A 17877-nucleotide genomic window follows, 5' to 3' on the forward strand; every position below is an offset into this window, starting at 1 on the left:
CAGTGTTGTGTGCAAGACCTAATCCCTTGTTGAAAGGTCAAGGTCACAGTAAGGGAAAGAAAGCTTGTTGTTATGTAGTCTATGAAGAACTGTAAGATGCATCACACAATGGCATATGTCTGAAATAAAGACCATTTTGCCATGCCTAAGACCTACATTTGCACACTAAAGGTCAAGGTGATATTTAAGGTCAAAGTGTATGTGTGACAGCTTTCCTCTGTCTTTTAAGCTATATCTTATTATTCAAAAATAAATGTCAAAAATTTTGGAGAGTCTTCACCAGTTCGAGTGTTTTTACCCCCTGAGAATATATTATAATTTGGGAAAAAATGTCTTACGGAGGGTGTATCAAAATTGTATGGACACACCTATCATAAGTACAATGTAATGGCCAGTCACAATTAGGCAATTGACTAAAACATTTGGTACATCTTTGATGGAATAAATAAAGAAAGAACATACTTGAATGATCAAAAGTTGCTTAATTTTTATTTGTATAGCAAAGTTAACAACAATTAACAAAATTATCTACAATATCTTTATTCTTGAACAATAAAATGATAAATAAACAGAAAATAATTAAATAATAAGCACATCGTGAAATTTCATCAACATTATAATATAATTAAATGGCACACATCTTCAATAAAACTCAAAAAAAGTAAGTTGAATGCTGACATTAACGTTATAAAAATATTGAGTTGCTAAAACTAGCAATAGAAGGGTTAAATACCACTATTAGTTATAACTGCAGCTGACATACAGGGTTAAACACCACTATTTGTTATAACACAACTACAGGCTGATGTTGGCATAAAGGGTTAAACACCACTATTTGTTATAACAATAATAGGCTGCAGCTGGCATACAGGGTTAAACACCACTATTTCTTATAGCACAGTAATAGGCTTCAGCTGGCATAAAGGGTTAAATACCACTATTTGTTATAACAAATAATAGGCTGCAGCTGGCATAAAGGGTTAAATGCCACTATTTGTGATAGCACAGTAATATGCTTCAGCTGGCATAAAGGGTTAAATACCACTATTTGTTATAACAATAATTGGCTGCTATTGGCATAAAGGGTTAAACACCACTATTTGTGATATGATTATAGGCTTTAACTGACATAATAAAGAGTTAAACACCACTATTTGTAACTACAGGGACACTGCATTTGCTTCAAGCAATTGTAAATTTTACTGTGATAAAAGTAAGATTTTTTTTCTCTAAAGCAGCATGCCTCCAGATTCATGCCAATTTTCATCAAAAATTTGAAAACATATTTAAAAGTTAAATATTGTGAAGTGGACAAAGAAGAGAATTTACACATTACAAATAACACTATCCAGGTTAATTACCAAAAAGGTGTTAGTCATGCAGTAGCAATATTATGATAAATATTGCAAAATAAATCATTCATCACATATAACATGTAACTTACTAGTATTACTTGAATCATTTTACTTTTCTTAAAAACCTTGGTACATTTTTCTCAAGCTGGATTTTCCAAAAATATTGTTCACTCATCTTGCGGCATGCAGCTTTAAAATAATCAAATATCAATATGCCTAGAGCTGTCATTGATCAAAAAGATGTTTAGGCATTATTAATATTTAAAGAATAAATCTATTTATAGATTTGGTGGCTCTATGAATGTTGCCTGCAGTTGACTACTTTTTTGTTAGAATCTTCAAAAATCTTCAAAAATAATAACTTCAAAAGTGCATGAAGTAATTTTTCTTTTGAGCAAATAGCACATTCACTAAATCCATGCTATATTGTTAAAAACCTACTTCAAATAGCTGCATAACATTTTGTTTCAAAACATTTCATTTATATAACAAAAACAAATTTATATGTTTTAGAGAATCGACCATAAGATTTTGGAAACAACATAATTACACCATTTTCAAATTTTATAAAAATGTTTCCTAAGATATAGCTTATACCCTTTAATTTTAATTTGTGTGTTAAATTTCAATAATATTAGGTTTTAAGTCAAAGTTAATCTGTAAAAGTCATATCGAAGCTTTTTATCTTTACTGGTAGGGGAAAAACTTAGTCGCTCCTCAGTGCTTTTGTTTGTTTGTTTTGGGTTTTACTTCACATCGACACGGTATAGACATATCGCGACGTTCCAGCTTTACTGGTGGAGGAAGACCTAAGGTGCCCTTCCGTGCATTATTTCAGGCACGAACGGGCACCTGAGTAGAACCACAGACGTTCCGTAAGCTAGCTGGATAGCTTCCTCACATGAAAGAATCCAAAGTCCCTGTCGGGATTCAAACCCAAAGCGGTGAGAGACAAGTGGTTTGAAGTCAACGACCTTAACCACTCGGCCACAGACGCCCCGCTCCTCCGTGCATTTCTAATATAATGGAACAACAAACATGTAGCTGTGTATTAAAACATTAATGTTCACACGAAAAAACAAAACTTATTCATAATAATAAGTGCTTGCAAAAAATAAGTTGCTTTTAATATAAATATACATGTATTATATATAAATCTATATAAAATTTTGATATATGATATGACATAAAATTACATCAACAAATCCTCAATCCAAAAGGGAACCAACTAACTAATGATAGAATCTGCATGTATGTCACACCCCTATTAAACTGTGGCTCTTTCACATTTTGGTGATCTGTTTAAATGATAGCACTCAACACTTCTGTTGTAGAGCCCTCCACCAGAACAAAGTTGAAAAAGATAACACTGTTCCTAAAAATATATATTTTTTCAAGAATTTGCTCGTTTTTCAAAAAATCGAAGTATACTATGCCAAATTTTTATTATCATTCTGAGGGCTGTCATTGTGAAAGAGCCAGTCTGTTTAGTACGAGGTGTGTTAGGCAGTACGGAATCTGCCTAGAGGTGGTCTTTTAAAACTTGTGTGAAGTTTGGAAGCATGTTGTGCTGTTGTTTTTGTGATATAACTGCCAGCTATAGGTGTAATTTGGTTAATACTATCTCTGTTATTGCTTATAGACAGTCCAAAAGCATCTAAATGTTTATTTCTCAGAAATATTTGTGATGTGGAAAAGTAATAGGGAGGGAAGGATTGGGTAGGTTTGGCAAATTGTGGTTGGGAGGATTAGGTCACGGTAAACTGGTATATGTGTGTCCTTGACCCTTGACCTTTAGCATTAATTACTTATCCAGCTTGCATTTTTGGTTATTTCCATGATCAATTTTAGAGATACTGAGATGAAAATTTGGACCTGGTCGGACTTCACAGATGCAGGCTTAGCCCTATAATGGTGACAAAGGTCAGATCACTTGGGGTTCAAGCAGCGTAAAGAGCCGACAAATATAAGGGTAAGTGTAGAAAAATCACTTTGGGTTCAATATTAACAGTGTAATGAGCCAACAAATATTAGGGTAGCTGAAGTCGGTATAAATCTACCAATATAAATTATTAACAAAATTAATGCACCTTTAAAATTCTTCAGAAAAAAAATATAGGACATATACGACATACTAATTTCTGTCCTGGAAATGGGATTACAGGTACATTTACTAATATAATAATTATTATAATAAAGATTTGAGCACCTTTAATATTAAACTGTTCATAAAGGAGACCCACTGAGGTCCATTAGCCTAAAATCTTAAACAATTAATTATTTTATATTCAACTCGGATTATTAAAACAAAAAATATGCAAAAGATAAAGAAAAATACTCAGAATTAAGTTAAAACTCAATTGTTTCTATGTGTGAATCTTGGCCCCATTTAAAGTAAAAATCATTTCAATACTTTTAATTTTCTAGTAAATGATTATTCTGGAAAAAAACAGAGTGAGTGAATGATCGGAAATTCTGAAAACAAAGTATTGGTCAAGACAAGGTACAAAATTCTGATATCTTTACTTCCATCAGGTCAACAACAAAAAATCTCAGTGAAGTCCCTTTAATAATTATACTACAAAAAATTAGAAATGAGCAAACTGTTCGCTTACATTTGTATAATATATGATGAACTGCTTTAATGATATGTCAAAAAATATATGGACCAAAGCTATAAGTATAATCCAGTGTTTGCTCTATGTCAAAAATTTTGGTGGTCATATTTGACCCTTTTGTTCAAAATTTGAGGAACAATTACAAACTTCAGAGTTTGAACATTAAAAACACATGTTGAAAATATGGTGTAAAATATATTAAAGATATAAATAGATATATAATAGTTAGTCCAAACCAATGGCAATTAAAATGACTTTTTTTCTAGGTTTTTTTGTGTAAAATATGGCTTTTTGAAAATAATTTTAACAACATATTTCTATCCTATTACAAGCTAAGTCAAGATAATATTGGCACATTACATTTTATATTAATTTTGATGATTGCATATACCTAAGAGTAGCTGAAAGCACAATTGTGAATTCACATGACATTACATTTTGAACACTGTCAAAAATTTCCATTAAGCATGAATTTGGAAGCGTGCTCCTATTAAAAACTTAATCAAGAGAAGAAAATTTGATCTTAATTCTTAACATTGCAACAATTTTGAAATAGATATCCCACTTCTTTTTGAGACAAAAAGTTTTTTTAAGTTTTACAGAATTTCTTTCAGTTTGATTGTGTAGAAAGCTGTAAGAATTAACTCATACTGTTGAATACTTCCTTAGAACCAGTTAGTACTAAACAATGCATGTTATGTTTCTTGTTCAAGGAAATACAATGACTTGTCTCTCACAGAGGTTTAAACCCATGCAGCCAGCAATCCTTTGAATCTGATCACTAGTTTCATATGCCAACAACCCTTGCCATGTGGTCAAAAAAGCTTACATACTGGTACCTAGCGTTAGGGTTAGAGTGATATAAATAAGTTGCCAAATTGTCTGAAAAAGCTACTTATCTCAGCCATTACCAGTAATTTACACTAAGATATACACTAAGATCAAAGCCTGTCACAATTTTTTAGAATATGCTAGCAAAGCAAGATTTTATTTAAAACACATTCAAGGCAGATGGCGGGCTATACATGACATTAATAGCACTAAAAGTCTTACGAACTATCACCAAAATGGAATTGGCAAGCTTATGATCTTTTTTATTTCTACCACCTTTAATGAAAATCAGTATTTCTTCATTTTATTTTCTTATAACTTGAAACCATACCAGCAGTTTTTGTTGTTGAAAATCTAAGATCACAAAATGTACTATAAACTGCTATCGTACATTCAAATTCTCAGGAAAAAAATATTATATAAAATAAATCTACAACCATTTTTTTCAATATTCTATCACAATTAGTATATATAATTCTATACTGTTTAAACCGTTTAACACTTCTTTTGTATTGTTGTTTAATTTTTTTTTCGGAATATATCTGAAGCAAGTATCACTGTCACTGACTAGCTGATTAGTTAAACATAAAATACTGAGTCCAATCCTTCATTTAGCATTTTTGCTAAGTCTGTCCCTTTTCCATTACAGCCTCTTCATTTTCAGTTTTATCAACCAGTTTAACATCATCAACTATCATGGCTTCCACTTTATCTTCTCCTGCATCTACCTTACCTTCTGTTACACCTTCCATTTCCTCGCATTCTTCAACCATCTTACTAACTACTGCTTCAACACACATTTCATCTTTCTTAGAAGAAGCATCATCTTTCGATTTCTTTGCATCAATTTCTTTTATTCCATCACCACTTGTAACATCACCTTTTGAAACTATTCCAACTTCAGAATTGTCCTTTGCACTAGTTTCATCTTTATTTACTGGTTCACTTTTGGAAGTGACAATTTTTGTATTTTTAACAATTTCTTTTTTATCACTATCAACTTCTACATCCATGTCTTTTTCAACATCTGGATGATGTTTATCAAAATCTTCATTCTCTTTAGCATCACTAACCTTGTCACTAACATTGTTATCTGGATTTGAATCTACTAGTCTAGCATCACCATCAATCACTTCTTTATCACCATCCTTTCCATCAACTCTATGGTCCCCGCTCATCTCTTGACTTTCCATAACAGCTATAGAGTCTTTGGGAACACTTGAAGCCTTGTTTTTATCAATATTTGCCACTTGCTGAGGATTTTTAACACTACCCACATCAGTCAAATTATCTTTAAGTTCTGCAGACTTTTGTTCTGCACTTTTTTCGGACTTAGTATCACTTTTTACAGATTCTGCTGTTGTTTCTTTATCTTTCCCTACTTTATAGTCTGTTCTTTTATTAGTTTGGTCAGTAATTCCAGATCCATCATCCTGTAATAAAAACAACCTACATGAAAATTATCCCCAATCCTTACACATCAAATAATTAAACTTTTAAATATGGTCGTTTTATTTTTCTTATTTTAAAATCTTTATTTTTTACATGATAAATTACAATAATAACCAGTAATACAATCAAAAGAAATGTGTTTCTCTAAAAACCTGGACGTATACTAACAGTTTAATTCATTATCATTGACTAAAAGAATATTAATTTTCTTAAAAAGAAATTTTGGATTCAAAATGATGTTAGAAAACAAGAGCTGTGGGTAGGATAGCATGCTGGACTATTATCAATGCTTGATAGTAAAACAAGAGCCCAGTCAAGGCATGCCAATATTCGTGCCCGAAATTCATGACAAATTCGTGACAGCCCTATCATTTATGCTAAATAAATTTGAATTTGCATCATGTTCATAAAATTTGTGAGCCAGACATTTACAGATACAAATAAATTCTATTTCTAGCAGGTGACCTTGACCTTCGACCTAAGGTCTGATCAGATGGATGTGCATGCTAGCCTGACTTTACACTGATAGCCAAGACAAGTCCCTATAGTCACCAAATATCAATATACTAGTACCTTATCAACATCATCTGACGCCAATGTTTTCTCAATATGCTCGGCCAGTGCTCGAAACATTTCAAGGTTTGTATTATCGGAGTTTGAAGCACTCTGGTCGATGACACTGTACCCAGGTCCAAGTCTCTGGTACGATACACCAGAAGATTCCGCTAATAAAATAATAAAGACATATTTACATTGTCACCATTATTTAAGTTTGAAATAACTTATTGTTATACATTTAATTTGGACAGTAGTTTATTATCACCTCTATAGATGGTATAATTGGAGCTATAATATCAAATTTTGCACAGTATGTTGTTTAGAGTGTATGAAGCTATATAAAATATATTTTTATTTTAATCAATGGTTGAATTTCAGAAAGGAATACTTCTAAAATGCCTGTATGAAATAAATATATAAGTATGTTTCCTCAATAGCAAATGACACATGCACAAAATCATTGCTAATCATTGTTTAAGACCTTTAAGACCTGCTGTTAAAATAACAGCAGAATATTTTGTTCCGGAACATTTTATTCAGTTTACCTTCTTTATTCATGTGTGTTAAATAACAGAAACATTTCTATACTAAAATTCTTGTGAGAAACAACCGGGATATTATGGAAACAATATAATATCACTGCAAATAAATGTTAAATACTTCATTAGCTATAGCTTTTTATCACATAAACCGCAGCGGAGGGGTGTAATAAAGCCATTTAATAACTAGAACTCCGCGAGTCGGATGTGTCGCCTTATGAACAATGTAGTTTAGGGGAAATGGCCAGGACAAAAATGAAATATGAAAAATGCCAGGACAAAAATGAAATATGAAAAATAACAAAGGGCAATAACTAAAAAATTAATAAGTGCAGAGCAGCAGTTTCTGTAAACTGCACTTCTTATCAATAAGATCTATCATTCTATGATGTTTCAAGTCCATAGCTTTCATACTTGAGGAAAAATGACCAGGACAAAAATAAAGTAAGAAAAGCAACAAAGGGCAATAACTCAAAAATAAGAAATGCTGAGTATCAGTTCTTATGCACTGCACTTCTTTTTAATGAGATCTATCATCCTATGAAGTTTCAAGTCCATAATTTTTATACTTTCAGAGAAATGGCCTGGACAAAAATTAAGTATGAAAATAAACAAAGGGCAATAACTCAAAAAATAAGAAATGCAGAGTACCAGTTCTTGTGCACTGCACTTCTTCTTAATGAGACCTATCATCCAATGAAGTTTCAAGTCCATGGCTTTTATACATTAGGAGAAATGGATCGGACAAAAATAAAGTATGAAAATTAACAAAGGGCAATAACTCAAAAATTAGGAAGTGCAGAGTACTGGTTCTTGTGCCCTGCATTTCTTCTTAATGAGATCTATCATCCTATGAAGTTTCAAGTCCATAGCTTTTTTAGTTGAAGAGAAATGGCCCGGACAAAATTAAAGTGTGAAAATTAACAAAGGGCAATAACTCAAAAAATAAGAACTGCAGAGTACCGGTCCTTGTGCACTGCACTTCGGGTTATTGAAAGAAGCATGCATACCAAGTTTGAAGTCAATCAGACTTATAGTGACTGAGTTATGCTCCGGACAAGCTTTAGCGGACGCCGACAACGACAACGACGCCGACACAGACGCCGCCGCCGACACCGTCGACAAAAGTAACCCCTATATGTCACCTTTTTAAGGCGACACAAAAACGATACTACACTCATTTAATATCCTCTATAAACACTTTAACCCATTACTTCATGAGCATTTTGTGAAAAATGGCTGTTTTCATTGAAAAGTCTCCTGTTACAAGTTCAAATTGCAAAACTGCTTCAACACTAATCAAACTTGACACAAGTGTTGACTGGACCATTACCCTTGCAACAACATGCTCAGGCTTAAATTTTCTGTTACCATGGCAACGAGGGGACATCTCAAAATTGCCAAAAATCACTATTTTGCGTTGATTTTTTCCATCGAAATAGATTTCAAAGTGCTGCAACTTCTCAATGGATTGAGATAGAGTCAAATGCTTTTCAGCGTTGGTTACACTTTACCTTATGATCAATCTGGGGTCATTTACAGCCTCTCACAAGTTCTTGGCGATGAGGGGGACTCCGCCCCCCTTCAAACCCCCCAAACAGAAGGGGGCACATCCCCCTTCTGGCAACCCCCTGATGTATCTTTTGGTTGGGGGGCCGCGCCGAAAAAGAGGTCACTTTTTTGACAACATTTCTCAAACAAAAACAAGTGTTTGGGGCCTAAATAAGGCATTTTTTCATCATTTGAGACAACAAAAAAGGGGGGGGGTGAAAAAAGCCTTAAAAGGCGTGTATATGAAGTAATGGGTTAACATCAAATACAAACTACCAAATATTACTTAAGAGAGACACCATGCTCAGTTTCAGGTATAATTTCAGGTTCAACTGGGCATATTTGTTCACTTTCAATGTCCCTTGTTAGATGGAATGAAATTATCTTGACTGATTCTTGACAGAATACCAAGGTTTGATCATAAAACTGCAGAAATTTATATGAAACAGAGAGGGACTTACGACAGTTTTGCAAAAACCCTCAATTTTGGGTTATAAGCACAGTTATACCTTCCTCATGCTTCCTTCTGATAGCTTTATATAAAATACCTTTATTTTTGCCAAGCAAAGGTTCACTCACTACATCTCAATGACAATTTTTTTACATGTTGAGTTGAACAAAATATTAATGAAATCTTATTTGAAGAGTCATTATATTACATGAGATGATGGTGATAATTTACTATATTCACTATTATATTAACCTGTACCTGTATCCTCCGTCTGCATCTCATCAGGTTCCTCTGATATCGAGTCACGATGAGTTCGAGACCCTGGTGGACTACACAAGTCGTGTATACCTCTAGCCCCGGGATGATGGTTGGCACAGGCTAAATCCACTGGCATACGCTCGTCAAACATCATTGTCGACTTCAAGGAATGACCTTGACCTATTAAAATAAATAAAATGAGCCGCTTCATGACAAAACCAACATAGTGCGTTTGCGACCAGCATGGATTCAGACCAGTCTGCGCATCCGCGCAGTCTGATCAGGATCCATGCTGTTCGCTATCAGTTTCCCTACCAGACCTGGGGTAATCACTAATCGTAATCATCGATTTTTTAATTGATTACATGATTACAGTGTAATCATCATGTAATTGATTACCTTGCTCAAAATTGATTACATTAATTGTAATTAATCAATTACAGCTTAAATTCAGTCTGTAATTATGATTGCAATTTGATTGATGTTGATTACTTTCAGATTTTACATGAAACTATTGAAATTAAAATGATTTATTTCACATGTTACAGTTTAACTAAGGTAGTAAAATATCAAGTGAGACATTTTAAGACATCACTCACAATGAAGAAATAAGTTTTAATCCATACAGTTAACCAAATTCTAACTGAAAGATAGACATCATTGTTTGGCTGGTATTGTAACCAAAATGTCAAATCATTGGATTTATGATGTCTTTGAATTTCTTAAAGAAACATCTGGAAATGTGACAGCACAGTGCAAATTGTGCCCTAAGAAGATAGATGGAAACACTAAGTCACATTCAAATTTCATTACCCACATAAAGGTATGTTAAATTTTGTTTCACATATTTTGGTTAAACCATGTTTTAAAAAGTTTCAAACAATGTAGATAACTTCTTTACTTTGTATATTCTAGAGTTTATGTCAGATGCATATTACCATATTTTAATTATATGCAACAGTTTTTTTTGTAAGGTTATAGACAATGTGTCTGTATTATAATGGATACTGTTGTACCATTGAAGTGTTTGTAAAAAAACTGATAATTTCTTTGTAAAGTCTATTGTCTCTTTGAATTCCCATATAAAAATTTATTGTTTTCACACCTGTTTTAACACCTGTATACAGTATACTGTACAATTGACACTTTTAAAAATTTCTGTTGCAGAGAGTTCATTATGAAACCTACACCAAGAAGACTGAGGATCATTCCTGCATCATTGGCCCCTGTAGAGCGTTTGTTTAGTGTTGCGGGTAAAATTTTCCGTCTTGATAGATGCAGTCTGACTGATAGACGGTTTCATGAACTTATGATGCTAAAGTGCAATGCTAAAATATGATAAAGTGATGTGACAGTAACTAAAAGTGTGTTAAAATGATGATTGTTGATTAGCTGGAAATCCTTTGTGTATATAATGTATATATCAAATAGCATTAAGAAACTTTTGTTTATAGTTATACATGGAATGTAATCAATTATCAATCAATTACTTTCTCAAAGTAATTGTAATTTAATTGATTACAGAGGCAAGTCTGAGTAATCAATTGTAATCAATTACAATAAAATCTGAAAGTAATTGTAATTAAATCAATTACTGATCAATGTAATCATCCCCAGGTCTGTTCCCTACTTGTAAAAGGGTTTGTAAGCGAACAGCATGGATCCTGATCAGACTGCGCGGATATAGATACAATGTTTATGTAAATCACAATAAATTGCGTTCATATAATAACACATGTTAAGTTTCAAACAAAAAAGCTTCTCACCTAGAAAAGCAGGTCTTTCTGTACCATGGTGAATTGCTCCACTGGCCCCAAACTTCACCTCCGTATCTTCCTTGGACCCTTCCATCCCAGCAGCCTTCACTTTCTCTTCTATACGTGGCTCAACCGGAAAATGACCATACGGTTCAAGACACAACTCCAGTCTGTCTTCATTAGCATTGTACCGAAATACCTTAACAATTCAAGAAATAATTCTAGGGTTGCCTTTATTTTTTTTAAAGTTTTTTACGGTAACACCCATACTGTAAATGCAATATTTTTAAAGATCCTGTAACTCAAATATTTTTATCTTTTTATATCATAAATATGATGTTCAAAATTAATGAAGATTCATCAATATTATAAGTTCCAAAAAGCATTATTTGTAAAGATATTACAGAATTTACATTTCATGTAAATAAAGGGCGGTTATTAGAAATTTATTTTCAATTAAAGGGATATTCAGGCAAAATAATGACAAAAATATTAAAAAGATCTTATGTACTCAAAATAGCTAACATGACATTTCTTGAAGTTTCAGCATGAATTTCTGTTTAAATTCTAAATATTTTGGGTTTGAAGCGTAAATATATCTATATATGTTGAACAAAATTTAGACCATAGAATCACCAAATAGTTTTAAAACAAGTCACATTGCTTGAACAAACCCTTGAAAGTACAATAACAGATATATTGGATATTGTATGATTGAAACAAGTCTAAGTAATTCATATGACATGTTCTTTAACGTTTCCAGAGTAACTATTGTGAAATCCTAGCGCTCTAACCTGACCCACGCAGGTCAAGTTAGGAAACCACCATTTTATTCTTTATATGGAGAAAAGTTTTGTTCCTTTGACTGTCAAATATACTCATTGTGAAGGCATAAACAGAATAATGACTGAAAAACTAAAAACTAAGAAATGAAAATCTTGCCTGTGTCTCCCTTTAAGTCTAAGCCAAATTTTTAGATATTAAATGAATGCATACATTTAAATGATTACTTATAATGCCTATAAACATTTGCAGTACATATTTAACATATTCTTGGATGTTTGGAAATTGTTTAAGAAGAATAATTATATACATATATAAAAGTTTACTTAAGTGTTGTTACATCCTTATTTACAGCATACAAGATCTTTAAGCATTTACTATGGGGAATAATACCCAAATTTCCTTACATGCCTTATTTTAGGCAAAGACAGACTCCTTGAGTGAACCCTCAAGTTTCTTCTTATCAATAATCAATATAAGAGTATATTCATACATAAGACTTATAAATATCTGGAACCTCTAACAGTTTTCTTCACTCAAACTCTTAAGTTGGAAGCACCTGATCAGGTGGCCAAAATTTCCCCTTTTTTCCTAATATAGAAAATTTTCAATAGGAATTATTTTAGAAATTTCAACTTTCCCTTTTGCTGAAACAATCTTTCAGTTAATATTTTCACTTTTTACAACAGAGACATTAAATGAAGGCCTATATCCTTATCAAAATTGTCTTTAGAATCATGTAGATTTCCTAAAAATACAAACTAACACCAGCTTACAATCAGCAATTTTTAGCAATAATCCTTCAAAATCAAGAGACTAAGACCTCCTCCCAAGAGAGATTTTTTCAAGAATGGTGTAGAGTACAACTTCTATAGGGTGGCGCATGAAAACTTAAGATAATATCATTACTAAAAGTCAAATTTTGGAAACAGAAAAACACCTCTTCAGGTTAGATGGTATATCACAATGTTATACATACCTTGCCAGGTAAAGCCTGTAACTGACAGTGTTTACCATCTACAAGTCCTAGGTCTCTCTTAACTTGGTTATAGAGGAGACCCCCAACAGAGAACAGGTGAGGCATGCCTTGTACATATGTCCATAAATCTTTCCCTTGGACTGCACTAAGTATGCCAAGGGAGGCAATCGATGTATCAATATTATCTCCCCCTATAATCAAAATATACTCATAAATATGTATATAAATCATAAATTTTAGTGTTAGAAACGGGAAACAACGTATTAGCATGAACAGAACATTTATTTTACTGAAATCATTTAAACAGGTATGAAAAAGAATTATATACACAAAAATAAGAGTATTTATCAATATATATCGGTGTTCCACCGATATTTGTCAACCGATATCAATGTATCGTCAATATGCTTTGCACTGAATTAATGACAGCTCTACAGGAAGGGGACATAAGGTTGTAAAAATGTCAGGAAAGGGAGATAATCTTGTAAAATGTCGGGCAAGGGAGATAATGCATGAAAAGCATGTACAATCAGGTTGTCTCACCATGTTGAACGTCTTTGAGAGCTTGTAAAAGTTTATCTGCAGTCTGACTTTGGGCGTCCTCCTCAAAACTACTCCATGATGATGTCATCTTACTTGAATGGGCATGCATTGTCTCTATTGAAAAAAAAGATAAAATCCCAATAATTCAACATTCAAATACTGAATTACAATTGTTTAAAGAAATTATCAATCGGACAATAATAATGATAATAATATTACTAATAATATGGCAAACTGTATAATTGCTAATGTTTTGATTCCAATTTGCAAAAATATCTTAAATTTTGTCTAAAGCGCTTTGATATTTTTGTTAAAGATCTATTAAAAGGTAAAAAGGCAAATCAGAAAACCAGAGCATCACATGCCGTGTTAATGCTCGTCTGTTTAAAAATTCAAAGTTACAAGGGGCATAACTCCAAAAATATTGCTCTCAGAATTATGCTCCTTGTCTAACAAGTGCACTTTGCCATGTTAAGCAAGTATTCCAAGTTTCATATTATTCACCTTTTAAAAATTTGACTACATTTAAGTTTTCTTGACAACAATGATAACACCCCCATTGTGATCATAATAGCACAACTTTTTCTTCAAAACACCACAAAAAGCTGCATTTTTTATGGTGGATATAAACATACATTTAAAGAAAAACACCATCCTCTTAGCATATAATTCAGATGCAAAGAGGAATTAAATAAAGAAGGTAGTCCATTATTATAATTTAACTGTATATTTGACAATTTACAAAGTCTTACTCTCAATCAAAGATGTGGCAGCATGGCCGAATGGAGAGTGGCGGCATAGCTAAGAAGTCAAAATGTTGAAGAAGTAATCTAAGAATTGCTGGCAGTGTTGATTAAAGCCCAGACACAGGCAAACACTTATTGCTTAGTACTGTTTGGTTCCATAACAAATTCAATAGACTAATAATAGCGTCCAAAACAATCCAATTAAAATAGATTTATGTAAACTAATCAAAATATGTTTTATTATGAAAAACATTGATACAAAAAACCAAATGTTTACCTTGAACCGGAAAGTTTGGCTGGCTCAAATCTGGTAAGATTTCTAGAGCAATTTTATCTCCATGTCGTAAGGGAACTATTTTTTCTTCCTCCCCAGCTGGAGTGGCTTCTAGTAATTTTGGCGGGAAACCAACTCGTAACTTCTGCCTGTCTGACGGGACATCGACAGTTTGGAAAACTAGTTTCTGCAACTCAGCGTATGTTACATCCTTGACCAGGGTTAGCATAACCTTAATTACAAAGATGTATTATTTGTTTGTTATTTCGATTTCTTTTTTTCTGTTTGGGTTTTAGATCATACCAACACTATTAGGGTCATATGTCAACATTCCAGCCTTTTTTGACAGGGGACAGACTCCATGTTTTCTCTACTTGCATTATTTCAACCAGCCTCAACAAGGCACAGACTCAATTTTTACTATTATATAAATCTATTAGTAAACATTGTAACTGAACAACAACTAATTCTTCTTCACGGACTAACATATTTTAATCAACTAGAGTCAGTATTTGAGGTACAATAGTACAAAATCATATAAAATGTCATCCCCTTATAATTATTGTCACCTTAGCGCAGTAACAGCTTAACTGCTATAAAATAATATAAGGAGTCAACCCCATTCTGCACTAACGATACGATAAAATCATAATCCTACTAAATCCTATGTTATGACTGTAACCTATCTTCTATTATTGGAAAACAAAAGATAAAACACTCTTTCCATCATCAGGGGTTCCATTGGCCATGGAATCCCGAAGGTCTTTTTGACTAATATGGGCTAAGTTTTACTGACTACAAGGCCAAAGCCCCATGATTTTAACAAAACTTGACCCTCCAGATAAAATCCTGAGGGTCAAATCAGGCCTTTAGGAAATTTTAAGGGTCAAGAGTCATTTCAAAGGTCAAATGGACACCCTGCATCATGTTATTCAAAAGAACCTACCTGTCGCCCATCTGATGTTTGGAGGCGAATTTTTTTCTCGCCGGCTACAGGTTGAACTATTGCCGACTGTGACATCACTGAAGAACCCTGTACAGCTGGCGTCTGCGATGAACTACACGTGGGTAGTTTACTCTTACTAGGTGACTCTTTTGACTGGAAATGATCGGCAATTATTAAACATAGAGTCACATTACCTTTCTCTAGGCGTAAGCCTGCTAAATTAGTGAAACAGTTTCTGATAAGCTTGGAATTTGGAACTGTTAATTAAAAGTGACATTATTCCCCTCTTACGTATAAAGTGTGTGACAAATGAGTCAAAATAAGTTTCATTTTTCCATAATTCCTTTCAATTTGATAATTTACTTCAAACAATAAATCGCTCATGTGGACCAAGGAAATTTCTGAAAAATACTTTTCAGAATTTACCTGAAATGTTCAGTTTATAAAATGATTGGGACAGTTTTTTTTTCCATATTTTAAGCAGATTTATATTTGATCATAAATATTTTCCAATATCACCTGATGGTCAAACACCATTTTAACAATCTTTTAAAATATACGGTCAATTCAGCTCAACTTGGACAATGGAAAAATGATCATAAATTCACAGACGTGTAGGCTGGCCTGGGTCTATACTCGCTACAAAAGCAAATCACTTTCGCTTCCTGCAGGTCAACAGTTCAAGCCTTAAAATATTCCATTGAAAAAAGTGTGCACTTCACAAAACATACTCAAAATTGATTAAATTTAACACAAAGCTTATCCTAAATCTTACAGAAATATTCAGACTTGATCTGTACACCTGTCCAGTTCAGACAACAACTTTAGCCAGTTTCAGCTCATATCAAAACTTTAAAGGTCACATGGCATCTTTCCAGTTTTACTGATGGAGGAAGATCAGAAAATAAGACATTTAGCCTGCCTGTCTGTTATATAAGGCATAAGAAAACTATCAACCTTTTGTACATTTGCCCCATTATACCTCTGCAACATATCCCCTTTTCTTCACTACCCATTACTGTCAATTCACTAAATTTCATTTGCACTAATTTTGTGGTTGTGTGAAAAGGGTCATTTGTGATTAAATTTGTAGACTGGCTATTTTTGTAAAATGTAAAATGCAATCTAATCTAATGTAAAGCAATATTATCTTAAAGCAGACTGAATGAAATTTTGTTCCATCTTAAAGTTGTGGATAGACCTATCAATAAAAACCATGGAAATTATGGCCATGCCTGCCAATCATAATGATTTTGAAGTATTCATGAAAGTCCACCAATAGTTATACTTACTCTAGGACTGTGCGGCTGTTTCTGTGACTCGAGTGCTGTAGTTTTTCTGTGCTGGGTCAGTGGTGCTTTAGTCTGAATATTCTTCCTCACTTGTTTTTCTTTTTCACTTTTCATCAGTTCTTCTTTGTGTATTGTTTTCTTCTACAGATATATACAGAAAAATTAATTCAATTGTTCTTTTAACATAACCAAATACAGTGGAACCTGTTCAAAAGGCCACAAATTTAAATATTTGTCCTAGAGATAATTATTTTGTTGGGGAATTCAACATTTTTGCAATGGTCTTAAGCGAGTCAATAAAGGGAAAAAACAAAAATCAAAGCAAAACTCCTAAGCTGAAAATTGGGCATAATTTTTATCAAAATCCATGACAGAGTGATATCCATTTAGGAATTTTTACCAAAGGGTGTACCTACAAAACATGATCATTTAGATATATTTTGATGTATTTTTTTCTAAATACCCTCAGTAGTTTGTATGTTTCATTTTACGCCTTTTCACAACAGTATTTCAATCATATAGGCGGGTAGTTTCCTAACCATCGTTCCTGGAGAGTTACACCAATACTAGACTACCTTCCTCCATGCTAAACTACCAAAGTATCTCCTGGGGATCGAACCCAGGCCAGAGAAGTAACTGGATTAGAAGTCATAGACTCTAACCCTTCGTCCACGGAGGCGGTCCCCTCAGTAGTTAATGAGGGAAGAAAATATAAAGACTTCATTAAAAACTGTTACCAAAAATAATAACCAAAATAATTTTTTCAAATAGTGAATCTAATATTGTGCTCTTGCAAACTTGAATCTAGCAGTCAATCAAATTTCATGTTACATAAGCATTTTCATTCACCTTTTGACCTGTAAGAATGATTTTAGAAGCTGTGTCAGCTGACCAGGCATCAATGGGTTCTACAGCCATCCCTTCCTCTTTGATCTTCTCAGCCG

At 33.1% G+C, this 17877-nt stretch overlaps 1 protein-coding gene across 2 annotated transcripts; it reads right to left on the reverse strand.

Moving 5' to 3' along the window:
* Positions 1-459: 459 nt before the first annotated feature.
* On the reverse strand, positions 460-17877 carry LOC132721667 (deubiquitinating protein VCPIP1-like; the record flags this gene model as incomplete). 2 transcript variants are annotated; one of them, XM_060706008.1, is given in 10 exon segments in its annotated part: positions 460-6237; positions 6830-6981; positions 9614-9793; positions 11380-11569; positions 13133-13323; positions 13676-13789; positions 14699-14927; positions 15642-15794; positions 16934-17074; positions 17783-17877. In XM_060706008.1, coding segments are annotated over 10 exon segments (2255 nt in total), but the record flags the coding sequence as incomplete, so codon positions are not given.

The sequence above is a fragment of the Ruditapes philippinarum genome, unplaced genomic scaffold, assembly GCF_026571515.1.
Source record: "Ruditapes philippinarum isolate M1 unplaced genomic scaffold, ASM2657151v2 ctg881_1_1_1_1, whole genome shotgun sequence".
NCBI lineage: Eukaryota > Metazoa > Mollusca > Bivalvia > Venerida > Veneridae > Ruditapes > Ruditapes philippinarum.